Genomic DNA, 27,543 nt, shown 5'->3' with positions numbered 1-27,543 from the left:
CAGGGTGGGGTTACTGTGCAGGGTGGGGTTATAGTGTAGGGTGGGGTTAGAGTGATAGGGTGTGGTTACAGTGTAGGGTGGGGTTACAGTGTAGATTGGAGTTACAGGGTAGGGAGGGGTTAGGGTGTAGAGTGGGGTTAGGGTGTAGGATGAGGTTACAGTGTAGGGTGGGGTTACAGTGTAGGGTGGGTTTACAGGGGAGGGAGGGGTTAGGGTGTAGAGTGGGGTTAGGGTGTAGAGTGGGGTTAGGGTGTAGGATGTGGTTACAGTGTAGGGTGGGTTTACAGTGTACAGTGTGTTTAAATTGTAGGTGTAGGTTGGGGTTAAGGTTTAGGGCGGTGTTAGGGTGATAGGGACGGGTTACAGTGTAGGGTGGGGTGAGGGTGATAGGGTTGGGTTACAGTGTAGGGTGGGGTTAGGGTGTAGGGTGGGGTTAGGGTGTAGGGTGGGGTTACAGTGTAGGGTGGAGTTACAGGGTTGGGAGGGGTTCGGGTGTAGAGTGGGGTTAGGGTATAGGATGAGGTTGCAGTGTAGGGTGGGGTTGCATTGTAGGGTGGGGTTACATTGTAGGGTGGGGTTACATTGTAGGGTGGGATTACAGTGTAGGGTGGGGTTACATTGTAGGGTGGGGTTACATTGTAGGGTGGGATTACAGTGTAGGGTGTTTAATGTATAGGTTGGGGTTAAGGTTTAGGATGGTGTTACGGTGATAGGGAGGGGTTACATTGTAGGGTGGGGTTAGGGTGATAGGGAGGGCTTACAGTGTCGGGTGGAGTTACAGTGTAGGGTGAGGTAAGGGTGATAGGGTGATAGGGTGGGGTTACAGTGTAGTGTGGGGTTAGGGTGTAGGGTGGGGTTACAGTGTAGGGTGGGGTTAGGGTGTAGGGTGGGGTTACAGTGTAGGGTGGGGTTAGGGTGTAGGATGAGGTTACAGTGTAGGATGGGGTTAGGATGTTAGGGTGGGGTTACAGTGTAGGTTGGGGTTACGGTGTAGGGTGGGGTTAGGGTGTAGGGTGGGGTTAGGGTGTAGCGTTGGGTTACAGTGTAGGGTGGGGTTACAGGGGAGGGAGGGGTTAGGGTGTCGGGTGGGGTTACAGTGTAGGGTGGGGTTACAGTGTAGGGTGGGTTTACAGTGTAGAGTGTGTTTAAGGTGTAGGTTGGGGTTAAGGTTTAGGATGGTGTTACGGTGATAGGGAGGGGTTACATTGTAGGTGTGGTTAGGGTGATAGGGCGGGCTTACAGCGTAGGTTGGGGTTACAATGTAGGGTGGGGTAAGGATGATAGGGTGTAAGGTGGGGTTACAGTGTAGGGTGGGGTTAGGGTGTCGGGTGGGGTTACAGTGTAGGGTGGGGTTAGGGTGTAGATGAGGTTACAGTGTAGTGTGGGGTTACAGTGTAGGGTGGGGTTACAGGGTAGAGAGGGGTTAGGGTGTAGAGTGGGGTTAGGGTGTAGGGTGGGATTACAGAGTAGGGTGGGGTTAGGGTGTAGGGTAGGGTTACAGTGTAGGGTGGGGTAAGGATGATAGGGTGATAGGGTGGGGTTACAGTGTAGTGTGGGGTTAGGGTGTAAGGTGGGGTTAGGGTGTAAGGTGGGGTTAGGGTGTAGGGTGGGGTTACAGTGTAGGGTGGGGTTAGGGTGTAGGGTGGGGTTACAGGGGAGGGTGGGGTTACAGGAGAGTGAGGGGTTAGGGTGTAGAGTGGGGTTAAGGTGTAGGATGAGGTTACAGTGTAGGGTGGGTTTACAGTGTAGAGTGTGTTTAAGGTGTAGGGTGGGGTGAGGGTGATAGGGTGGGGTTACAGTGCAGGGTGGGGTTATAGTGTAGGTTGGGGTTAGAGTGATAGGGTGTGGTTACAGTGTAGGGTGTGGTTACAGTGTAGGGTGGGGTTACAGTGTAGGGTGGGGTTAGGGTGTAGGGTGGGGTTACAGTGTAGGTTGGAGTTACAGGGTAGGGAGGGGTTAGGGTGTAGAGTGGGGTTAGGGTATAGGATGAGGTTACAGTGTAGGGTGGGGTTACATTGTAGGGTGGGATTACTGTGTAGGGTGTGTTTAAGGTATAGGTTGGGGTTCAGGTTTAGGATGGTGTTACGGTGATAGGGAGGGGTTACATTGTAGGGTGGGGTTAGGGTGATAGGGAGGGCTTACAGTGTCGGGTGGAGTTACAGTGTAGGGTGAGGTAAGGGTGATAGGGTGATAGGGTGGGGTTACAGTGTAGTGTGGGGTTAGGGTGTAGGGTGGGGTTACAGTGTAGGGTGGGGTTAGGGTGTAGGGTGGGGTTACAGTGTAGGGTGGGGTTAGGGTGTAGGATGAGGTTACAGTGTAGGATGGGGTTAGGATGTTAGGGTGGGGTTACAGTGTAGGTTGGGGTTACGGTGTAGGGTGGGGTTAGGGTGTAGGGTGGGGTTAGGGTGTAGCGTTGGGTTACAGTGTAGGGTGGGGTTACAGGGGAGGGAGGGGTTAGGGTGTAGGGTGGGGTTACAGTGTAGGGTGGGGTTACAGTGTAGGGTGGGTTTACAGTGTAGAGTGTGTTTAAGGTGTAGGTTGGGGTTAAGGTTTAGGATGGTGTTACGGTGATAGGGAGGGGTTACATTGTAGGTGTGGTTAGGGTGATAGGGCGGGCTTACAGCGTAGGTTGGGGTTACAATGTAGGGTGGGGTAAGGATGATAGGGTGTAAGGTGGGGTTACAGTGTAGGGTGGGGTTAGGGTGTCGGGTGGGGTTACAGTGTAGGGTGGGGTTAGGGTGTAGATGAGGTTACAGTGTAGTGTGGGGTTACAGTGTAGGGTGGGGTTACAGGGTAGAGAGGGGTTAGGGTGTAGAGTGGGGTTAGGGTGTAGGGTGGGATTACAGAGTAGGGTGGGGTTAGGGTGTAGGGTAGGGTTACAGTGTAGGGTGGGGTAAGGATGATAGGGTGATAGGGTGGGGTTACAGTGTAGAGTGGGGTTAGGGTGTAAGGTGGGGTTAGGGTGTAAGGTGGGGTTAGGGTGTAGGGTGGGGTTACAGTGTAGGGTGGGGTTAGGGTGTAGGGTGGGGTTACAGGGGAGGGTGGGGTTACAGGAGAGTGAGGGGTTAGGGTGTAGAGTGGGGTTAAGGTGTAGGATGAGGTTACAGTGTAGGGTGGGTTTACAGTGTAGAGTGTGTTTAAGGTGTAGGGTGGGGTGAGGGTGATAGGGTGGGGTTACAGTGCAGGGTGGGGTTATAGTGTAGGTTGGGGTTAGAGTGATAGGGTGTGGTTACAGTGTAGGGTGTGGTTACAGTGTAGGGTGGGGTTACAGTGTAGGGTGGGGTTAGGGTGTAGGGTGGGGTTACAGTGTAGGTTGGAGTTACAGGGTAGGGAGGGGTTAGGGTGTAGAGTGGGGTTAGGGTATAGGATGAGGTTACAGTGTAGGGTGGGGTTACATTGTAGGGTGGGATTACTGTGTAGGGTGTGTTTAAGGTATAGGTTGGGGTTCAGGTTTAGGATGGTGTTACGGTGATAGGGAGGGGTTACATTGTAGGGTGGGGTTAGGGTGATAGGGAGGGCTTACAGCGTAGGGTGGGATTACAGTGTAGGGTGGGGTAAGAATGATAGGGTGATAGGGTGGGTTTACAGTGTAGTGTGGGGTTAGGGTGTAAGGTGGGGTTACAGTGTAGGGTGGGGTTAGGGTGTAGGGTGGGGTTACAGAGTAGGGTGGTGTTACAGTGCAGGGTGGGGTTAGGGTTTAGAGTAGTGTTAGGATGTAGAGTGGGGTTACAGAGTGGGGTGGTGTTACAGAGTAGGGTGGGGTTACAGTGTAGGGCGGGGTTACAGTGTAGGGTGGGGTTACAGTGTAGGGTGGGGTTAGGGTGATAGGGTGGGGTTAAGGTGTAGGTTGGGGTTGCAGTGCAGGGTGGGGTTATAGTGTGTGGTGGGGTTACAGAGTAGGGTGGGGTTAGGGTGAAAGGATGGGGTTAGGGTGTAGGGTGTGGTTACAGTGTAGCGTGGGGTTACAGTGTAAGGTGGGGTTACAGTGTAGGGTGGGGTGAGGGTGATAGCGTGGGGGTACCGTGTAGGTAGGGGTTATGGTGTAGGTAGGGGTTATGGTGTAGGGTGGGGTTACGGTGTAGGGTGGGGTTACGGTATAGGGTGGGGTTATGGTGTAGGGTGGGGTTACATTGTAGGGTGGGATTACAGTGTAGGGTGTGTTTAAGGTATAGGTTGGGGTTACAGAGTAGGGTGGTGTTACAGTGCAGGGTGGGGTTAGAGTGTATAGTGGTGTTAGGGTGTAGGGTGGGGTTACAGAGTGGGGTGGGGTTACAGAGTAGGGTGGGGTTAGGGTGTCGAGTGGGGTTAGGGTGTAGGGTGGTGTTATAGGGTGGGGTTACAGTGTCGTGTGGGGTTAGGGTGATAGGGTGGGGTTTAGGTGTACGTTGGGTTTGCAGTGCAGGATGGGGTTACAGTGTGTGCTGGGGTTACAGAGTAGGGTGGGGTTAGGATGATCGGGTGGGGTTAGTGTGCAGGGTGTGGTTACAGTGTAGTGTGGGGTAACAGTGTAGGGCGGGGTAACAGTGTAGGGTGGGGTGAGAGTGATAGGGTGGGGGTACAGTGTAGGTAGGGGTTATGGTGTAGGGTGGATTTACAGTGTAGGGTGGGGTTATGGTGCAGGGTGGGGTTACAGTGTCTGGTGGCATTACAGTGTAGGGTGGCGTCAGGGGGATAGGATGGGGTTGGAGTGTAAGGTGGGGTCAGAGAGACAGGTTGGGTTTACAGTGATACGGTGGGGTTAGGATTTAGGTTGGTGTTACATTCTAGGTTGGGTTTAAAGTGTAGGGTGGGGTAACATTGTCGGGTGAGGTTAGGCTGTAGTTGGGGTTACATTCTGGGTTGGGGTTAAAGTGTAGGGTGGGGTTAGGGTGTACAATGAGGTTACAGTGAAGGGTGGGGTTACAGTGTAGGGTGGGATTACAGTGTAGGGTGTGTTTAAGGTGTAGCTTGGGGTTAAGGTTTAGGGTGGTGTTAGGGTGATAGGCAGGGGTTACAGTGTAGGATGGGGTTACAGTGTAGGGTGGGGTTAGGGTGATAGGGTGTGGTTAGGGTGATAGGGTGGGGTTACAGTGTAGGATGGGGTTAGGGTGATAGGGTGGGGTTACAGTGTCGGGTGGGGTTAGGGTGTAGGGTGGGGTTACAGTGTAGGATGGGGTTACAATGCAGGGTTGGGTTAGGGAGATAGGCTGGGATTAGGGTATAGGGTGGGGTTACCATGTGGGGGCGTTAAAGTGTAGGGTGGGGTTACAGTGTAGGGTGGAGTTACAGCGATATGGTGGTGTTACAGTGTCGGGTGGGGTGAGGGTGTAGTGTGGTGTTACAGTGATCTGTTGGGGTTACAGGATAGGGTGGGCTTAGGTTGTACGGTATGGTTAGGGTGTAGGCTGGGGTTACAGTGTAGTGTGGGGTTACAGTGTAGGGTGGGGTTACAGTGTAGGTTGGGGATCGGGTGTAGGGTGGTGTTAGTGTGATAGTGTGGGGTAAGGATGTCGGGTGGGGTTAGTGTGATAGGGTGGGGTTACTGTGTAGGGTGGGGTTACAGTGTAGGGTGGGTTTAGGGTGTAGGATGAGTTTACTGATACGTCCTTACTACAAAGTATAAATGCACACGAGGCCCATGCTTGAGAGAAGGTCAGTCTGTGACCTGTCCTTTATTCCTTAGCACTCAAGTAATGAAGGTGGGTATAGGATGGGTTTAAAGTGTAGGGTGGGGTAACATTGTCGGGTGAGATTAGGCTGCAGGGAGGGGTTACATTCTAGGTTGGGGTTACAGTGTAGTGTGGGGTTAGGGTGTAGGATGAGGTTACAGTGTAGGGTGGGGTTACAGTGAAGGGTGGGGGCAGGGTGTAGGATGAGGTTACAGTTTAGGGTGGGATTAGGGTGTCGGATGAGGTTACAGTGTAGGGTGGGGTTAGGGTGTATGGTGACGTTGCAGTGTAGGGTGGGGTTAGGGTGTATGGTGAGGTTACAGTGTAGGGTGGGGTTAGGGTGTCGGGTGGGGTTAGGGTAATAGGGTGGGGGTTAGGTTATAGGGTGGGGTTACAGTGTGGTGTTGGGTTACAGTGTAGGGTGGAGTTACAGTGTAGGGTGGTGTTAGAGTGTAGGGTGGGGTTATGGTGTAGGGTGGGGTTACAGGGTCTGGTGGCATTACAGTGTCGGGTGGCGTTCGGGGGAGAGGGTGGTTTGGAGGGTAGGATGGGGTCAGAGAGACAGGTTGGTTTTACAGTGATACGGTGGGGTTAGGATTTAAGTTGGGGTTAGGGTATAAGGTGCGTTTAAAGTGTAGGGTGGGGTAACATTGTCGGGTGGGGTTACATTCTCGGTTGGGGTTACAGTGTAGGGTGGGGTTAGGGTGTAGGATGAGGTTACAGTGTAGGGTGGGGTTACAGTGCAGGCTGGGGTTAGGGTGATATGCTGGGGTTGAGATTTAGGGTGGGGTTACAGTGTAGTGTGGGGGTAGGGTGATAGGGTGTGGTTAGGGTGATAGGGTAGGGTTACAGTGTAGGGTGGGGTTACAGTGTACCTAGGGGTTAGGTTGTTGGGTGGGGTTACAGTGTTTGGTGGGGTTACAGTGTACTGTGGGGTTAGGGTGTAGGGTGCGGTTGCAATGTTCTTCGGGGTTAAGGTGTCGGTTGGGGTTACAGTGTACTGTGGGGTTAGTTGTGGAGTGGGGTTACAGTGTAGGATGGGGTTACAGTGCAGGGTGGGGTTAGGGTGATAGGCTGGGGTTAGGGTGTAAGGTGGGGTTACCATGTAGGAGCGTTACAGTGTAGGGTGGGTTTACAGTGTAGGGTGGGGTTACAGCGATAGGGTGGGGTTACACTCTAGGCTGAGATTAGGGTGTAGGGTGGTGTTTCAGTGATAGGGATGGGTTACAGGATAGTGTGGGCTTAGGGTGTACGGTAGGGTTCGGGTGTAGGCTGGGGTTACAGTGTAGTGTGGGGTTACAGTGTAGGGTGGGGTTATGGTATAGCGTGGGGTTATGGTGTGCGGTGGGGTTAAGGTGTTGGATGAGGTTACAGTGTAGGGTGGTGTCACAGTGTAGCGTGGGGTTAAAGTGTATGTTGGGGTTAGGTTGTAGGGTGGGTTTAGGGTGTCGGGTGGGGTTACAGTGTAGGGTGGTGTTCTGGTGTAGGGTGGCTTTAGGGTGTAGGGTGGGATTACAGTTTACGGTGAGGTTACAGTTTAGGGTGGGGGTTAGGCTGTAAGGTGGGGTCACAGTCTAGGGTGGGATTAGGGTGTAGGGTGGGGTTAGCATGATCGGGTGGGTTTAGGGTGTAGGGTGGGGTTACAGAGTAGGGTGGTGTTACAGTGTGGGGTGGGGTTACAGTGTCAGGTGGGGTTACAGTGTAGGGTGGGGTTACAGTGTGGGGTGGGGTTACAGTGTAGGGTGGGGTTACAGTGTGGGGTGGGGTTACAGTGTAGGGTGGGGTTACAGTGTGGGGTGGGCTTACAGTGTAGGGTGGGGTTAAGGTGATAGGATCGTGTTAGTGTGCATGGTGGGGTTACAGTGTGGGACGGGGTTACAGTGTACGATGGGGTAACAGTGTCGGCTGGGGTTAGGGTGATATGGTGGGGTTACAGTGTAGGGTGGTGTTATGGTGTAGGGTGGGGTTACAGTGTCTGGTGGCATTACAGTGTAGGGTGGGGTTAGGGGGATAGGATGGGGTTGGAGTGTAGGGTGGGGTCAGAGAGACAGGTACAGTGATACGGTGGGGTTAGGATTTAGGTTGGGGTTAGCGTATAGGATGGGTTTAAAGTGTAGGGTGGGGTAACATTGTCGGGTGAGGTTAGGCTGTAGGGTGGGGTTACATTCTAGGTTGGGGTTACAGTGTAGTGGGGTTAGGGTGTAGGATGAGGTTACATTGTAGGGTGGGGTTACAGTGTAGGGTGGGGGCAGGATGTAGGATGATGTTACAGTTTAGGGTGGGGTTAGGGTGTCGGATGTGGTTACAGTGTAGGTTGGGGTTAGGGTGTATGGTGACGTTGCAGTGTAGGGTGGGGTTAGGGTGTATGGTGAGGTTACAGTGTAGGGTGGCGTTACAGTGTAGGGTGGGGTTACAGTGTAGGGTGGGGTTAGGGTGTAGGGTGGGGTTACAGTGTAGGGTGGGGTTAGGGTGTAGAGTGTGGTTAGGGTGTAGGGTGGGGTTAGGGTGACAGGGTGGGGGTTAGGTTATAGGGTGGGGTTACAGTGTGGTGTGGGGTTACAGCGTAGGGTGGAGTTACAGTGTAGGGTGGGGTTAAAGTGTAGGGTGGGGTTATGGTGTAGGGTGGGGTTACAGGGTCTGGTGGCATTACAGTGCAGGGTGGCGTTAGGGGGAGAGGGTGGTTTGGAGGGTAGGGTGGGGTGAGAGAGACAGGTTGGTTTTACAGTGATACGGTGGGGTTAGGATTTAAGTTGGGGTTAGGGTATAGGGTGGGTTTAAAGTGTAGGGTGGGGTAACATTGTCGGGTGAGGTTATGGTGTAGGGTGGGGTTACATTCTCGGTTGGGGTTCCAGTGTAGGGTGGGGTTAGGGTGTAGGGTGGGGTTACAGTGTAGGGTGGGGTTACAGTGTAGGGTGGGGTTAGGGTGTAGGATGAGGTTACAGTGTAGAGTGGGGTTACAGTGCAGGCTGGGGTTATGGTGATAGGCTGGGGTTAAGGTTTAGGGTGGGGTTACAGTGTAGGATGGGGGTAGGGTGATAGGGTGTGGTTATGGTGATAGGTGGGGTTACAGTGTTGGGTGGGGTTAAATTGTACCTTGGGGTTAGGTTGTAGGGTGGGGTTACAGTGTACTTTGGGGTTCAGGTGTAGGGTGGGGTTACAGTGTACTGTGGGGTTAGTTATGGCGTGGGGTTACAGTGCAGAGTGGGGTTAGGGTGATAGGCTGGGGTTAGGGTGTAGGGTGGGGTTACCATGTAGGAGCGTTACAGTGTAGGGTGGGGTTACAGTGTAGGGTGGGGTTACAGCGATAGGGTGGGGTTACCGTCTCGGAGAGGGTTAGGGTGTAGGGTGGTGTTACAGTGATAGGGAGGGGTTACAGGATAGTGTGGGCTTAGGGTGTACGGTTGGGTTAGGGTGTAGGCTGAGGTTACAGTGTAGTGTGGGGTTACAGTGTAGGGTGGGGTTATGGTATAGAGTGGTGTTATGGTGTGGGGTTGGGTTAGGGTGTAGGATGAGGTCACAGTGTAGGGTGGGGTCACAGTGTAGGGTGGAGTTAAAGTGTAGGTTGGGGTTAGGTTGTAGGGTGGGTTTAGGGTGTAGGGTGGGATTATAGTTTAGGGTTGGGTTACAGTTTAGGGTGGGATTAGGGGGTAGGGTGGGGTTAGCGTGATAGGGTGGGGTTAGGGTGTAGGGTGGGGTTACAGTGTAGGGTGGGGTTACAGTGTAGGGTGGGGTTAGGGTGTAGGGTGGGGTTACAGTGTCGGGTTCCGTTACAGTGTCGGGTGGCGTTCGTGTGTAGGGTGGGGTTAAGTGTAGGGTGGGGTTAGGGTGTAGGGTGGGGTTACAGTGTAGGATGTGGTTAGGGTGTAGGGTGGAGTTAGGGTGTAGGGTGGAGTTAGTGTGTAGGGTGGAGCTAGGGTGTAGGGTGGGTTAAGGTGTAGGGTGGGTTAAGGTGTAGGGTGGGGCTACAGTGTAGGGTGCGGTTAGGGTGTAGGGTGGGTTAAGTTGTAGGGGTTTAAGGTGTCGGCTGGGGTTACAGTGTAGGCTGGGGTTAGGGCGTGGAGTGGGGTTACAGTGTATGGTGGGGTTAGGGTGTAGAGTGGAGTTAGGGTGTAGGGTGGGTTAAGGTGTCGGGTTGGTTAAGGTTTGAGTGGGGTTACAGTGTAGGATGGGGTTAGGGTGTAGGGTGGGGTTAGGGTGTAGGGTGGGTTAAGGTGTGGGGGGGTTAAGGTGTAGGGTGGGTTTATAATTTAGTGTGGGGTTCGGGTGTAGGGTGAGGTTCGGGTGTAGGGTGGTATAAGGTGTAGGGTGGGTTAAGCTGTAGGGTGGGGTTAGAGTGTCGTTTGGGTTAAGGTGTAGGGTGGGGTTAGGTTGTAGGGTGGGGTTAGGGTGTATGGTGGTGTTACACTGATAGGGTGGGTTTCCAGGATAGGGTGGGCTTAGGGTGTACGGTAGGGTTAGGGTGTAGGCTGGGGTTACAATGTAGTGTGGGGTTACAGTGTAGGGTGGGGTTACAGTGTAGGGTGGGGTTACAGCGATAGGGTGGGGTTACAGTCTCGTGTGGGGTTCGGGTGTAGGGTGGTGTTAATGTGATAGGGTGGGGTTACAGGATAGGGTAGGGCTTAGGGTGTACGGTAGGGTTAGGGTTTAGGCTGGGGTTACAATTTAGTGTGGGGTTACAGTGTAGGGTGGGGTTACAGCGATAGGGTGGGGTTACAGTCTAGGGTGTGGTTAGGGTGTAGGCTGGGGTTACAGTGTAGTGTGGGGTTACAGGATAGGGTGGGCTTAGGGTGTAGGGTGGGGTTACAGGATAGGGTGGTCTTAGGGTGTATGGTCAGGTTATGGTGTAAGGTGGGTTTAGGGTGTAGGGTGGGGTTACAGTGTAGGGTGGGGTTAGTGTGATAGGGTGGGGTTAGTGTGATAGGGTGGGGTTAGTGTGTTGGGTGGGGTTAGGGTGTAGGATGAGGTTACAGTGTAGGGTGGGATTAGGGTGTAGGATGAGGTTACAGTGTAGAGTGGGGTTACAGTGCAGGCTGGGGTTAGGGTGATAGGCTGGGGTTAACGTTTAGGGTGGAGTTACAGTGTAGGGTGGGGTTAGGGTGTAGGATGAGGTTACAGTGTAGAGTGGGGTTGCAGTGCAGGCTGGGGTTATGGTATAGGGTGGTGTTATGGTGTGGGGTGGGGTTAGGGTGTAGGATGAGGTTACAGTGTAGGGTGGGGTCACAGTGTAGGGTGGGGTTAAAGTGTAGGTTGGGGTTAGGTTGTAGGGTGGGTGTAGGATGGAGTTACAGTGTAGGGTGGTGTTATGGTGTCGGGTGGCTTTAGGGTGTAGGGTGGGATTACAGTTTAGGGTGGGGTTACAGTTTAGGGTGGGGGGTTAGGGTGTATGGGGGGTTAGGGTGTAAGGTGGGGTCACAGTCTAGGGTGGGATTAGGGTGTAGGGTGGGGTTAGCGTGATAGGGTGGGGTTAGGGTGTAGGGTGGGGTTACAATGTAGGGTGGGGTTAGGGTGTAGGGTGGGGTTACAGTTTAGGGTGGCGTTACAGTGTCGTGTGGCGTTCGTGTGTAGGGTGGGGTTAAGTGTAGGGTGGGGTTAAGTGTAGGGTGGGGTTAGGGTGTAGGGTGGGGTTACAGTATAGAGTGGGGTTACAGTGTAGGATGTGGTTAGGGTGTAGGGTGGAGTTAGGGTGTAGGGTGGGTTAAGGTGTCGGGTGAGTTAAGGTGTCGGCTGAGGTTACAGTGTAGGCTGGGGTTAGGGTGTGGAGTGTGGTTACAGTGTATGGTGGGGTTAGGGTGTAGGGTGGAGTTAGGATGTAGGGTGGGTTAAGGTGTCGGGATGGTTAAGGTTTGAGTGGGGTTACAGTGTAGGATGGGGTTAGGGTGTAGGGTGGGGTTAGGGTGTAGGGTGGGTTAAGGTGTCGGGTTGGTTAAGGTTTGAGTGGGGTTACAGTGTAGGATGGGGTTAGGGTGTAGGGTGGGGTTAGGGTGTAGGGTGGGTTAAGGTGTGGCGGGGTTAAGGTGTCGGGTGGGGTTATAATTTAGTGTGGGGTTAGGGTGTAGGGTGAGTTTCGGATGTAGAGTGGTTTAAGGTGTAGGGTGGGTTAAGTTTTAGGGTGGGGTTAGGGTGTCGGTTGGGTTAAGGTGTAGGGTGGGGTTAGGTTGTAGGGTTCGGTTAGGGTGTAGGGTGGTGTTACACTGATAGGGTGGGTTTCCAGGATAGGGTGGGCTTAGGGTGTATGGTAGGGTTAGGGTGTTGGCTGGGGTTACAGTGTAGGGTGGGGTTACAGTGTAGGGTGGGGTTACAGCGATAGGGTGGGGGTTACAGTCTAGTGTGGGGTTTGCGTGTAGGGTGGTGTTAATGTGATAGGGTGGGGTTACAGGATAGGGTGGGCTTAGGGTGTACGGTAGGGTTAGGGTTTAGGCTGGGGTTACAATTTAGTGTGGGGTTACAGTGTAGGGGGGGCTTACAGCGATAGGGTGGGGTTACAGTCTAGGGTGTGGTTAGGGTGTAGTGTGGGGTGACGGTGTAGGGTGGGGTTACAGGATACGGTGGGCTTAGGGTGTATGGTCGGGTTATGGTGTAAGGTGGGTTTAGGGTGTAGGGTGGGGTTACAGTGCAGGCTGGGGTTAGGGTGATAGGCTGGGGTTAACGTTTTGGGTGGAGTTACAGTGTAGGGTGGGGTTAGGGTGTAGGATGAGGTTACAGTGTAGAGTGGGGTTGCAGTGCAGGCTGGGGTTAGGATGATAGGCTGGGGTTAAGGTTTAGGGTGGGGTTACAGTGTTGGGTGGGGGTAAGGTGATCGGGTGTGGTTAGGGTGATAGGGTGGGGTTGCAGTGTAGGGTGGGGTTACAGTGTACCTTGGGGTTAGGTTGTAGGGTGGGGTTACAGTGTTGGGTGGGGTTACAGTGTTATGTGGGGTTAGGGTGTAGGTTGGGGTTGCAATGTACTTTGGGGTTAAGGTGTAGGGTGGGGTTACAGTGCACTGAGGGGTTAGGTGTGGGGTGGGGTTACAGTGTAGGATGGGGTTAGGGTGATAGGCTGGGGTTAGGGTGTAGGGTGGGGTTACCATGTAGGAGCGTTACAGTGTAGGGTGGGGTTACAGTGTAGTGTGGGGTTACAGCGATAGTGTGGGGTTACAGTCTAGGGTGGGGTTAGGGTGTAGGGTGGTGTTACAGTGATGGGGAGGGGTTACAGGATAGGGTGGGCTTAGATTGTCCGGTCAGGTTTGGGTGTCAGCTGGGGTTACAGTGTAGTGTGGGGTTACAGTGTAGGGTGGGGTTATGGTATCGGGTGGTGTTATGGTGTGAGGTGGGGTTAGGGTGTAGGCTGAGGTCACAGTGTAGGGTGGGGTCACAGTGTAGGGTGGGGTCAAATTGTAGGCTGGGGTTAGGTTGTAGGGTGGGTTTAGGATGTAGGGTGGGGTTACAGTGTAGGGTTGTGTTATGGTGTAGGGTGGCTTTAGGGTATAGGGTGGGATTACAGTTTCGGGTGGGGTTACAGTTTAGGGTGGGGGGTTAGGGTATAAGGTGGGGTCACAGTCTAGGATGGGATTAGGTTGTAGGGTGGGGTTAGCGTGATAGGGTGGGGTTGGGTGTAGGGTGGGTTTACAGTGTAGGGTGGGGTTAGGGTGTAGGGTGGGGTTACAGTTTAGAGTGGGGTTACAGTGTCAGGTGGCGTTCGTGTGTAGGATGGGGTTAGGGTGTAGGGTGGGGTTAGGGTGTAGGGTGGGGTTACAGTGTAGGATGGGGTTAGGGTGTAGGGTGGAGTTAGGGTGTAGGGTGGGTTAAGGTGTAGAGTGGGTTAAGGTGCAGGGTGGGGCTACAATGTAGGGTGGGGTTAGGGTGTAGGGTGGGTTAAGGTGTATGGGGGGTTAAGGTGCCGGCTGGGGTTACAGTGTAGGCTGGGTTCGGGTGTAGGGTGGGGTTACAGTGTAGGGTGGGGTTAGGGTGTAGGGTGGAGTTAGGGTGTAGGTTGGGTTAAGTTGTAGGGTGGGTTAAGATTTGAGTGGGGTTACAGTGTAGGATGGGGTTAGGGTGTAGGGTGGGGTTAGGGTGTAGGGTGGGTTAAGGTGTGGGGGGTTAAGGTGTAGGGTGGGGTTATAGTTTCGTGTGGGGTTAGGGTGTAGTGTGAGGTTCGGGTGTAGGGTGGTTTAAGGTGTAGGGTGGGTTAAGTTGTAGGGTGGGGTTATGGTGTCGGTTGGGTTAAGGTGTAGGGTGGGGTTAGGGTGTAGGGTGGGGTTAGGGTGTAGGGTGGTGTTACAGTGATAGGGTGGGGTTCCAGGATAGGGTGGGCTTAGGGTGTATGGTAGTGTGAGGGTGTAGGCTGGGGTTACAATGTAGTGTGGGGTTACAGCGATAGGGTGGGGTTACAGTCTCGGATGGGGTTAGGGTGTAGGGTGGTGTTAATGTGATAGGGTGGGGTTACAGGATAGGGTGGGCTTTGGGTGTATGTTAGGGTTAGGGTTTAGGCTGGCGTTACAATTTAGTGTGGGGTTACAATGTTGGGTTGGGTTACAGCGATAGGGTGGGGTTACAGTCTAGGGTGTGGTTAGGGTGTAGTGTGGGGTTACAGTGATAGGATGGGGTTACAGGATAGGGTCGGCTTAGGGTGTATGTTAGGGTTTTGGTGTAGGCTGGGGTTACAGTGTAGTGTGGGGTTACAGTCTAGGGTGTGGTTAGGGTGTAGTGTGGGGTTACAGTGATAGGGTGGGGTTACAGGATAGGGTCGGCTTAGGGTGTATGTTAGGGTTTTGGTGTTGGCTGGAGTTACAGTGTAGTGTGGGGTTACAGTTTAGGGTGGGGTTACGGTGTCGGGTGGGATTACAGTGTCGAGTGGGGTTACAGTGCAGGCTGGGGTTAGGGTGATAGGCTGGGGTTAAGGTTTAGGGTGGGGTTACAGTGTAGGGTGGGGTTAGGGTGTAGGATGAGGTTACAGTGTATGGTGGGGTTAGGGTGTAGGATGAGGTTAAAGTGTAGTGTGGGGTTAGGGTGTAGGATGAGGTTACAGTGTAGGGTGGAGTTAGGGTGTAGGATGAGGTTACAGTGTAGAGTGGGGTTACAGTGCAGGCTGGGGTTAGGGTGATAGGCTGGGGTTAAGGTTTAGGGTGGGGTTACAGTGTAGGGTGTGGTTAGGGTGTCGATGAGGTTACTGTGTAGAGTGGGGTTGCAGTGCAGGCTGGGGTTAGGGTGATAGGCTGGGGTTAATTTTAGGGTGGGGTTACAGTGTACCTTGGGGTGAGGTTGTAGGGTGGGGTTACAGTGTTGGGTGGGGTTACAGTGTACTGTGGGGTTAGGGTGTAGGTTGGGGTTGCAATGTACTTTGGGGTTAAGGTGTAGGGTGGGGTTACAGTGTGCTGTGGGGTTAGGTGTGGGGTGGGGTTACAGTGTAGGATGGGGTTACAGTGCAGGGTGGGGTTAGGGTGATAGGCTGGGATTAGGTGTAGGGTGGGGTTACCATGTTGGAGCGTTACAGTGTAGCGTGGGGTTACAGTGTAGGATGGGGTTACAGCGATAGGGTGGGGTTACAGTCTAGGGTGGGGTTAGGGTGTAGGGTGGTGTTACAGTGATAGGGAGGGGTTACAGGATAGGGTGGGCTTAGGGTGTACGGTAGGGTTAGGGTGTAGTGTGGGGTTACAGTGTAGGGTGGGGTTATGGTATAGGGTGGTGTTATGGTGTGTGGTGGGGTTAGGGTGTAGGATGAGGTTACAGTGTAGGGTGGGGTCACAGTGTAGGGTAGAGTTAAAGTGCAGATTGGGGTTAGGTTGTAGGGTGGGTTTAGGGTGTAGGGTGGGGTTACAGTCTAGGGTGGGGTTAGGGTGTAGGGTGGTGTTACAGTGATAGGGAGGGGTTACAGGATAGGGTAGGCTTAGGGTGTACGGTAGGGTTAGGGTGTAGTGTGGGGTTACAGTGTAGGGTGGGGTTATGGTATAGGGTGGTGTTATGGTGTGTGGTGGGGTTAGGGTGTAGGATGAGGTTACAGTGTAGGGTGGGGTCACAGTGTAGGGTGGAGTTAAAGTGCAGATTGGGGTTAGGTTGTAGGGTGGGTTTAGGGTGTAGGGTGGGGTTATAGTTTAGGGTGGGGGTTAGGGTGTAAGGTGGGGTCACAGTCTAGGATGGGATTAGGGTGTAGGGTGGGGTTAGCGTGATAGGTTGGGGTTAGGGTGTAGGGTGGGGTTACAGTTTAGAGTGGGGTTAGGGTGTAGGGTGGGGTTAGGGTGTAGGGTGGGTTAAGGTGTAGGGTGGGTTAAGGTTTGAGTGGGGTTACAGTGTAGGATGGGGTTCGGGTGTAGGGTGGCGTTCGGGTGTAGGGTAGGGTTCGGGTGTAGAGTGGGTTAAGGTGTAGGGTGGGTTAAGTTGTAAGTTGGGGTTAGGGTGTCAGTTGGGTTAAGGTGTAGGGTAGGGTTAGGGTGTAGGGTGGGGTTAGGGTGTAAGGTGGTGTTACAGTGCTAGGGTGGGGTTCCAGGATAGGGTGAGCTTGGGTGTACGGTAGGGTTAGGGTGTAGGCTGGGGTTACAATGTAGTGTGGGGTTACAGTGTAGAGTGGGGTTACAGCGATAGGGTGGGGTTACAGTCTAGGGTGGGATTAGGGTGTAGGGTGGTGTTAATGTGATAGGGTGGGGTTACAGCGATAGGGTGGGGTTACAGTCTAGGGTGTGGTTAGGGTGCAGTGTGTGGTTACAGTGATAGGGTGGGGTTACAGGATAGGTTGGGCTTGGGGTGTATGTTAGGGTTAGGGTGTAAGCTGGGATTACAGTGTAGGGTGGGGTTACAGTGTAGGGTGGGGTTACGGTGTAGGGTGGTGTTATGGTGTAAGGTAGTTTTAGGGTGCAGGGTGGGGTTACAGTGTCGGGTGGGGTTACAGGATCGGGTGGGCTTAGTGTGTATGGTAGGGTTATGTTGTAAGGTCGGTTTAGGGTGTAGGGTGGGGTTACAGTGTAGGGTGGGGTTACAGTGTAGGGTGGGGTTCGGGTGTAGGTGGGGTTAGCATGATAGTGTGGGGTAAGGGTGTAGGGTGGAGTTAGTGTGATAGGGTGGGGTTACTGTGTTGGGTGGGGTTACAGTGTACGGTGGGGTTTGGGTGTAGAATGAGGTTACAGTGTAGGGTGGGGTTACAGTGAAGGGTGGGGGCAGGTTGTAGGATGAGGTTACAGTGTAGTGTGGGGTTACAGTGTAGTGTGGGGTTAGGGTGTAGGGTGGGGTTACAGTGTAGGGTGGGGTTAGGGTGTAGAGTGGGGTGAGGGTGTAGGGTGGGGTTACAGTGTAGGGTGGGGTTAGGGTGTAGAGTGGGGTGAGGGTGTAGGGTGGGGTTAGAGTGTAGGGTGTGGTTATGGTGTAGGGTGGTATTACAGTGTCTGGTGGCATTACAGTGCAGGGTGGTGTTAGGGGAATAGGGTGGTTTGGAGGGTAGGATGGGGTCAGAGAGACAGGTTGGGTTTACAGTGATACGGTGGGGTTAGGATTTAAGTTAGGGTTAGGGTATAGGGTGGGTTTAAAGTGTAGTGTGGGGTAACATTGTCGGGTGAGTTTAGGCTGTAGGGTGGGGTTTACATTCTTGGTTTGGTTTACAGTGTAGGGTGGGGTTAGGGTGTAGAATGAGGTTACAGTATAGGGTGGGGTTACAGTGTAGGGTGGGGTTTGGGTGTAGAATGAGGTTACAGTGTCGGGTGGGATTACGGTGTAGGTTGGGGTTCAGGATTAGGGCGGTGTTCGGGTGATAGGGAGGGGTTACAATGTTGCATGGGGTTAGGATGATAGGGTGGGGTTACAGTGTCGGGTGGGGTTACAGTGTACTGTGGGTTTAGGTTGTAGCGTGGGGTTACAGTGTTGGGTGGGGTTACAGTGTACTGTGGGTTTAGGTTGTAGCGTGGGGTTACAGTGTTGGGTGGGGTTACAGTGTACTGTGGGGTTAGGGTGTAGGGTGGGGTTACAGTGTACTGTGGGGTAAGGGTGTAGGGTGGGGTTACAGTGTCGGATGGGGTTAAAGTGCAGGGTGGGGTTAGGGTGATGGGCTGGGGTTAGGGTGTAGGGTGGGGTTACCATGTAGGGGCATTACAGTGTAGGGTGGGGTTACAGTGTAGGGTGGGCTTTCAGCGATAGGGTGGTGTTACAGTCTAGGGTGGGGTTAGGGTGTAGGCTGGGGTTGCATTGTAGGGTGGAGTTACAGTGTCGGGTGGGGTTTGGGTGTAGGGTGGGGTCACAGTGTAGGGTGGAGTTTGGGTGTAGGGTGGGGTTCGCGTTATAGGGTGGGGTAAAGGTGTAGGGTGGGGTAATGTGATAGGTGGGGTTACAGTGTAGGGTGGGGTTACAGTGCAGGGTGGGGTTGAAGTGCAGGGTGGGGTTAAAGTGTAGGTTGGGGTTAGGTTGTAGGGTGGGTTTCGGGTGTAGGGTGGGGTTACAGTGTAGGGTGGTGTTATGGTGTAGGGTGGCTTTAGGGTGTAGGGTGGGATTACAGTTTAGGGTGGGCGCTTAGGGTGTAGGGTGGGGTCACAGTGTAGGGTGGGATTAGAGTGTAGGGTGAGGTTAGCGTGATAGGGTGAGGTTAGCGTGATAGGGTGGGGTTAGGGTGTAGGGTGGGGTCACAGTGTAGGGTGGGATTAGAGTGTAGGGTGAGGTTAGCGTGATAGGGTGAGGTTAGCGTGATAGGGTGGGGTTAGCGTGTAGGGTGGGGTCACAGTGTAGGGTGGGATTAGAGTGTAGGGTGAGGTTAGCGTGATAGGGTGAGGTTAGCGTGATAGGGTGGGGTTAGGGTGTAGGGTGGGGTTACAGTGTAGGGTGGGGTTACAGTGTCAGGTGGAGTTAGGGTGTAGGGTGGGTTAGGGTGTAGGGTGGGTACAGGTGTCGGGTGGGTTAAGGTGTCAGGTGGGGTTAGCGTGTCGGGTGGGGTTAGGGTGTAGGGTGGGTTAAAGTGTGGGGGTGTTAAGGTGTAGGGTGGGGTTATAGTGTAGTGTGGGGTTAGATTGTCGGGTGAGGTTCGGTGTAGGGTGGTTTAAGGTGTATGGTGGGTTAAGTTGTATGGTGGGGTTAGGGTGTCGGGTGGGTTCAGGTGTCGGGTGGGGTTAGGCTGTGGTTGAACATGTCGGTGAGGGTGAGTGTTTACGATCGGGCCCGTGAATCAGTGAGAATGGGGATGAGAGCGATTTAGTGTAGGACAGGTTGCGGGTTTCTTAAGTTTAAATTGTAGAGAAATCCAGAACACTGCTTGCAGATGAAGCTCGACAGTCAGCCCAGGGTTGAAGTTGGGGCCTGATATCAGGTTGCTCCTCAAACACTGAGTCTGGTTGTGAAGGCAACCCCCCAGAATCATACAACAGACCTTATTGTGAGCCGGGGCTCTCGAAATTTCCATGCTAGAACGGGGTAAGTGTCACCCTCACCTATATTTACTTCATTATCTTATGTTGCTGTGTTCAGTCCAATTGCAAAGTATCTCGGATTGTGGACTGGGCTGGAGGGCCGGTGGAAGTTGCTCCTCGGGTTCAGCCGAATACTCGTCGGTGCTGGTCGGGCCTCCACAGGGAGCTCACCCGAGCAGCGATGTCAATGCCAGACCACCTGCCCGGTGTAAGACCCGGGGGTCAGTTTGGGAGGGGCTATGCATCTCGACTGCTGTGGAGCCAGGGGAGCACGCCACTTACCCATTATTGGAGGCAGAGGCTGTGTGAGGTAGGCCCAACTCCTGCCCTGCTCATTGCCCAGAGATCAGACAGCTGCTAGGCCCCTCATTCATATAGTTCAGGACCGATGACCGGTTTGAGGTATCTGCCTGGAGCATTAAAGAAATGAGTCTTACTAATTCAGCAGTGGGACCAAGACCTATGATGATTGGCTACAGGCCGCCCCACTGCTGAATTGCATTGTGCCCAGTTTATGACCGAACAATTTGTGCACCACTTAACATTTCCGACCCCTGTATGGGAACTGTACTGGTTTCTGTGAGAGTGCAGCTGGAGGCAAGCGATAACTCAGATTCCACCAGGTAGGGTCAACCACAACACAAAGAAATATGGCCACAGGTCAGGGCTTCAGTGTCCAAATCCTTTATTTACACGGTGAACTGTAAGGACACAAATCAGGGCAAACAATACGAGGTTTCTTGTAATACATCATCAAGAGTAATAATACTTGAGAACAGGTATAATAATCCAAGAACAATCCAATAAAGAGGCAATAAAAGAGAAGAATACTCACTTGACTGTGGTCCTGGAGAAGGTCACATTAACAGGGAGTTCTGGTCACTAAAGTAACATCGAGAAATGCAAAGTGTCCTCAATGTCTCCTGGAGCCTGAAGGGTGCCATCCTGTGGTGGGAAAGAGCAGACTAAAGGACGGGTGTGTCATGGCGAACATCACAGGAACGGGTGGGAACAGCTAAAGGTGGCCCTTAAACTTTACACGCTGACAGACAGGCTGAGAACTCCGTAATTCGACATTGCATTTCAAAGGAGCAGTGTCCTTACCGATACTTTGAAAACTTGTGGTTTACACTGAATCCTATCCCGCCAACCGTAAATCACTTGCCTCTCGAGCAGCAGTTCACCCAGACTGACATACAATGGTACTGAGCCACAGCGAGCAGGAACTACTCACGTTCAATCTTTGCTGAGCCAGCCAATGCCGCTAGAACTGGCCACAGCATCCCTGGGGACCAGAGGACAATGCACCGCTCCTGCCGATTACCCACTGACCCCTGACGGACACGTGAGGACAGAATCGTCTTGCCTGTGATGCCCCCATAGTTAAATAGGCTGCTGACACTCACCGCCTGGATTCACAGGTCAAGAATGGTCATGATTTGAGGTCCCAGAGGTCGATTGAGAACCATACCCCAACAGTAATGTTTCCTTCACCATTGTGTACAAGCATGTCAAGCTGCCTTGCCAATGGAAAGCAACATTTAAGAATAAAGACGTCTTACTGCAATTATATCGGGTCCTGGTGAGACCACACCTGGAGTATTGTGTACAGTTTTGGTCTCCTTACCTAAGGAAGGATATACTTGCCATAGAGGAAGTGCAACGAAGGTTCACCAGACTGATTCCTGGGATGGGGGGATTGTCCGATGAGGAGAGATTGAGCAGACTGGGCCGATATTCTCAAGAGTTTAGAAGAATGAGAGGTGATCTCATTGAAACATATTAAATTCTTACAGGGTTTGACAGTGTAGATGCAGGGAGGATGTTTCCCCCGGGCTGGGGAGTCTAGAACCAGGGGTCACAGTCTCCGAATAAGGGGTCGGCCATTTAGGACTGAGATAAGGAGAAACTTCTTCACTCAGAGGGTGATGAATCTTTGGAATTCTCTGCCCCAGAGAGCTGTGAAGGCTCAGTCTTTGAGTATATTCAAGACAGAGATCAATAGATTTTTGGATATTAATGGAATCAATGGATATGGGGACAGTGCAGGGAAGTGGAGATGAGGTCGAAGATCAGCCATGATCTCATTGAATGTTGGAGCAGGCTCGAGGGGCCGAATGGCCGACTCCTGCTTCTGATTCTTGTGTTCTTATGTTCTGTTCTTATTTGTGCCAAGCTGTCCCTCCCACACATGTTCACGTTCAGCTCTCCTGTGGCCTTGTGTATTTTTCAGGAAACTGAAGCATCCAAAGTTAGTGCAGCTGCACGGCATGTGCACCATTGAATACCCCATCTACATTGTGACCGAGTACATGAGCAACGGCTCCCTGCTCAGCTACCTCAACAGTCACGGCAAGCAGCTCAACCAGCAGCAGCTGCTCGAGATGTCTTGCGATGTGACTGAAGCCATGGTGTACCTGGAGGATCTACAGTTCATACATCGAGATCTCGTGAGTCACACACTGGAGCAATTCACCATGAGTATCTCTTCCTCGAACGTTGTTCTTTCAACGAACTAGCTCCCACCATTGGTACACACTGGGAAACAGAACGAGCCAATGTAGCTACTTTCAATGCACATGTTCCTGCTTCATTATCACAGAATGATATAGCACAGGAGGCCATTCGGCCCACCGTGCCTGTGCTGGCTCTCTGAATGAGCGATCCCATTAGTCCCACTCCCTGCTCTTTCCCCAGAGCCCTGCATGTTTCTGCTTTTCAAGTATTTATCCACTTCCTCTTTTGAAAGTTATTATTGAATCTGCTGACACCATCCTTTCAGACAGCGCAGTCCAGATCATAATTTATTGCATTAAAAACACTCTCCTCCTCTCCCGCTCTGGCTCCTTTGCTGATTACCTTAAATCTGAGTTCTCTGGTTACGGACCCTCCTGTCAGTGGAGAGAGGTTTTCCCTGTGAGCGATGTGGTGGCAGAAACACTCGGGCCCACGGCGATATATTGCCTGAGAAATTCTCCATCACTTCACAATGACAGGCCACAGTGGCACGGGGCACAGTGGCACCAACAACAGTCAGTGTACTGGGCAGACGCAGGCCTGAATGTAAAGTAGGGCGGGGGAGGGGGGAGAGAATACGGAGCGTGTGAGCCCGCTAGCGGGCGGTGATCCTGGGGGTCTAAGGATATGGTGCCCTGGCCCATCTTCAGACCAGGACCTCATTTACATAAACGTTCCCGGATCCCGTCCGAACCCGGCTGGCGAACGGCAATTTGGCAACAGGAGGCTTCATCCGGCGATCCGCTAGAACGGCACCCGGCAGTCAGGGGTGGGGGTGGGTGGGGGGGGGCGGGTGGCGGGGGAGATCAGGAAACTGCCCAGGGGGAGATCATAGAATCATAGAAATTTACAACACAGGAGGAGGCCATTTCGGCCCATCGTGTCCGTGCCGGCCGACCAAGAGCTACCCAGCCTAATCCCACTTTCCAGCTCTGGGTCCGTAGCCCTGTAGGTTACGGCACTTCAGGTGCTCATCCAAGTACTTTTTAAATGTGATGAGGGTTTCTGCCTCGACCACCCTTTCAGGCCGTGAGTTCCAGACCCCCACCACCCTCTGGGTGAAGGAATTTCCCCTCAAATCCCCTCTAAACCTCCCCCCAATTACTTTAAATCTGTGCTTCCTGGTTGTTGACCCCTCTGCTAAGGGAAATAGGTCCGTCCTATCCACTCTATCTACCCCTCATAATTTTATACACCTCAGTAAGGTCTCCCCTCAGCCTCCTCTGTTCGAGTGAAAACAACCCCAGCCTATCCAATCTTTCCTCATCACTAAAATTCTCCAGTCCTGGCAACATCCTCGTAAATCCCATCTGTACCCTCTCTAGTGCAATCACGTCCTTCCTGTAATGTGGCGACCAGAACTGCACGCAGTACTCCAGCTGTGGCCTAACAAGTGTTTTATACAGTTCAAGCATAACCTCCCTGCTCTTGTATTCTAAGCCTCAGCTAATAAAGGTAAGTATTCCGTATGCCTTCTTCACCACCTGGATCAGGAAACTGCCCCGGGAAGGAGAAATCGGGAAGCTCTTCCTTCATCTTGTGATTTTCGGTCCATTTCTTGATATTTGCCCCGGCAGCAGGAATGCTGGAGCGGGAAATCTCTCCTGCACCTCCATCTATGTCCCGTAAAGGGTTGGCCTCATCATCTGACCCGGTAACTAAAGCTCGGGTGTGATTGAAGATGAAAAATATAAAGAGAGGTGTTCCTCTTATCTAGATTGTAACGGTTTACAAACTCTTACCTTTAACCTCTTTAAACCCAATTAGCTGGCTCCGATTGATCGTGTTTCAGAATTAGAATCGACAGGTTAGTTCTCCAATTGTAATGCTTGTGAAATTTGCGTTTGGATGCAATTAAAACCCGTTCCTTTATTTCTGCCTGTAGGCTGCTAGAAACTGCCTGGTTGATAAAACCCTGATCGTTAAAGTGTGCGACTTTGGAATGGCCAGGTAATGATGTATATAGTCTGCACCTCCATGTTCCATACCAAAGGTGACATTCATTTCATAGTCATCATGGTCTGTGTGTGCCGTGTTGGGCAGTAACAGGTGGTTATATCGCCCACACCCTACAATGCCACGGCAACAATGGGACTGGAGTCACATATAGGCCCAGACCGGGTAAGGACGGCAACGTTCCTCCCCAAGAGGGCATTAGTCATCCCGTTGGGTTTTTACATCAATTGAACAGCTTCTTGGCCACTTCCAGATTTTAAAACTGAATTCACGTTTAAATTGCCATGGTGGGATTATGAATTCACCTTGTACTGCATAATGGGTCCAGGCATCTGGAGTGTAGTCACATAACCACTACACTACCAAACCCTGTGGGGCGTAATTTGGTCCCGCTGTATTTGAGGCAGTGTCACCGCCAATGTGCTGATTTAATCGCCGGGCGCTAGGGGCAGGCTCCAACTGAAACATTCGGTTTTGACGGTCAAAGATGAGAGAGCAGCGCTAAAAGTGGCGTTGTACACTCACCCTCGGGTGGGGGCTCAGGAGGCCGACTGAATCTCGCATCGAGAGGCTGCCACCGAGCTTGCTGGGAAACAGGGAGTAAAGGGAAGGAAAAACACCCTCAAACTTCCCCAACACACACACACACACACACACTTCCCCCGAGCCACACACACTTCCCCCGACCCACACACACACACATACCCCGACCCACACACACTTCCCCCGACCCACACACCACACTTCCCCCGACCCACACACACTTCCCCCGACACACACACCACAATTCCCCGACCCACACACACTTCCCCCGACCGACACACACACTCCCCCGACACACACACACACTTCCCCCGACCTACACACACACTTCCCCCAACCTACACACACACTTCCCCCGACCTACACACACACTTCCCCCGACCTACACACACACTCCCCCGACACACACACACACTTCCCCCGACCTACACACACACTCCCCCGACACACACACACACTTCCCCCGACCTACACACACACTTCCCCCAACCTACACACACACTTCCCCCGACCCACACACACACTTCCCCCGACCTACACACACTTCCCCCGACACACACACACACTCCCCCGACCCACACACACACTCCCCCGACACACACACACACTTCCCCCGACACACACACACACTTCCCCCGACCTACACCCACACTCCCCCGACACACACACACACTTCCCCCGACACACACACACACTTCCCCCGACACACACACACTTCCCCCGACACACACACACACTCCCCCGACACACACACACACTTCCCCCGACCTACACCCACACTCCCCCGACACACACACACACTTCCCCCGACACACACACACACTTCCCCCGACCTACACACACTTCCCCCGACCTACACACACTTCCCCCGACCTACACACACTCCCCCGACACACACATACACTTCCCCCGACCTACACCCACACTCCCCCGACACACACACACACTTCCCCCGACACACACACACACTTCCCCCGACCTACACACACTTCCCCGACACACACACACACTTCCCCCGACCTACACCCACACTCCCCCGACACACACACACACTTCCCCCGACACACACACACACTTCCCCCGACCTACACACACTTCCCCCGACCTACACACACACTCCCCCGACACACACACACACTTCCCCCGACCGACACACACACTCCCCCGACACACACACACACTTCCCCCGACCTACACACACACTCCCCCGACACACACACACACTTCCCCCGACCTACACACACACTTCCCCCGACCTACACACACTTCCCCCGACCTACACACACACTCCCCCGACACACACACACACTTCCCCCGACCCACACACCACAATTCCCCGACCCACACACACTTCCCCCGACCCACACACACTTCCCCCGACCCACACACACTTCCCCCGACCCACACACACTTCCCCCGACCCACACACCACACTTTCCTCGACCCACACACACTTCCCCCGACCCACACACACTTCCCCCGACCCACACACACTTCCCCCGACCCACACACACTCCCCCGACACACACACACTTCCCCCGACACACACACACTTCCCCCGACACACACACACACTTCCCCCGACCGACACACACACTTCCCTCGACCCACACACACTCCCCCGACACACACACACTTCCCCCGACCCACACACACTCCCCCGACCCACACACACTCCCCCGACCCACACACACTTCCCCCGACCGACACACACACTTCCCCCGACCGACACACACACTTCCCCCGACCTACACACACACTCCCCCGACACACACACACTTCCCCCGACTCACACACACTTCCCCCGACCCACACACACTTCCCCCGACACACACACACTTCCCCCGACACACACACACTTCCCCCGACACACACACACTTCCCCCGACACACACACACTTCCCCCGACACACACACACTTCCCCCGACCCACACACACTTCCCCCGACCGACACACACACTTCCCTCGACCCACACACACTTCCCCCGACCCACACACACTTCCCCCGACCCACACACACTTCCCCCGACCTACACACACACTTCCCCCGACCCACACACACTTCCCCCGACCGACACACACACTTCCCTCGACACACACACACTTCCCCCGACACACACACACTTCCCCCGACACACACACACTTCCCCCGACACACACACACTTCCCCCGACCGACACACACACTTCCCTCGACCCACACACACACTTCCCCCGACCCACACACACTCCCCCGACACACACACACACACACACACTTCCCCCGACCCACACACACTTCCCCCGACCCACACACACTTCCCCCGACCCACACACACTCCCCCGACACACACACACTTCCCCCGACACACACACACTTCCCTCGACCCACACACACACTTCCCCCGACACACACACACTTCCCCCGACACACACACACTTCCCCCGACACACACACACTTCCCCCGACCGACACACACACTTCCCTCGACCCACACACACACTTCCCCCGACCCACACACACTTCCCTCGACCCACACACACACTTCCCCCGACCCACACACACTCCCCCGACCCACACACACTCCCCCGACACACACACACTTCCCCCGACACACACACACTTCCCCCGACCCACACACACTTCCCCCGACCCACACACACACTTCCCCCGACCCACACACACTTCCCTCGACCCACACACACACTTCCCCCGACCCACACACACTTCCCCCGACCCACACACACTTCCCTCGACCCACACACACACTTCCCCCGACCGACACACACACTTCCCCCGACCCACACACACTTCCCCCGACCCACACACACACTTCCCCCGACCCACACACACACACACTTCCCCCGACCCACACACACTTCCCTCGACCCACACACACTTCCCCCGACCCACACACACTTCCCCCGACCCACACACACACACACTTCCCCCGACCCACACACACTTCCCTCGACCCACACACACTTCCCCCGACCCACACACACACACACTTCCCCCGACCCACACACACTTCCCCCGACCCACACACACACACACTTCCCCCGACCCACACACACACACACTTCCCCCGACCCACACACACTTCCCTCGACCCACACACACACTTCCCCCGACCCACACACACTCCCCCGACACACACACACTTCCCCCGACCCACACACACTTCCCCCGACCCACACACACACACACTTCCCCCGACCCACACACACACACACTTCCCCCGACCCACACACACTTCCCTCGACCCACACACACACTTCCCCCGACCCACACACACTCCCCCGACACACACACACTTCCCCCTACACACACACACTTCCCCCGACCCACACACACTTCCCCCGACCCACACACACACTTCCCCCGACCCACACACACACTTCCCCCGACCCACACACACTCCCCCGACACACACACACTTCCCCCGACACACACACACTTCCCCCGACACACACACACTTCCCCCGACACACACACACTTCCCCCGACCCACACACACTTCCCCCTACACACACACACTTCCCCCGACC

General features: G+C 53.9%; 1 protein-coding gene across 1 annotated transcript in view; it reads left to right on the top strand.

Annotated features, from left to right (window-relative positions):
- LOC139245819 (cytoplasmic tyrosine-protein kinase BMX-like) overlaps window positions 1–27,543 on the top strand; it is an 86,987-nt gene that overhangs the window by 19,227 nt on the left and 40,217 nt on the right. The window contains exons 2-3 of the mRNA XM_070871320.1: window positions 21,230–21,446; window positions 23,399–23,463. Of these exons, the coding sequence (XP_070727421.1) occupies window positions 21,230–21,446; window positions 23,399–23,463 (282 nt within the window). The remainder of the gene's footprint in view (window positions 1–21,229; window positions 21,447–23,398; window positions 23,464–27,543) is intronic.

This window comes from Pristiophorus japonicus, unplaced genomic scaffold (assembly GCF_044704955.1).
Source record: "Pristiophorus japonicus isolate sPriJap1 unplaced genomic scaffold, sPriJap1.hap1 HAP1_SCAFFOLD_239, whole genome shotgun sequence".
NCBI lineage: Eukaryota > Metazoa > Chordata > Chondrichthyes > Pristiophoridae > Pristiophorus > Pristiophorus japonicus.
This window is presented reverse-complemented; position numbering and strand designations above follow the sequence as displayed.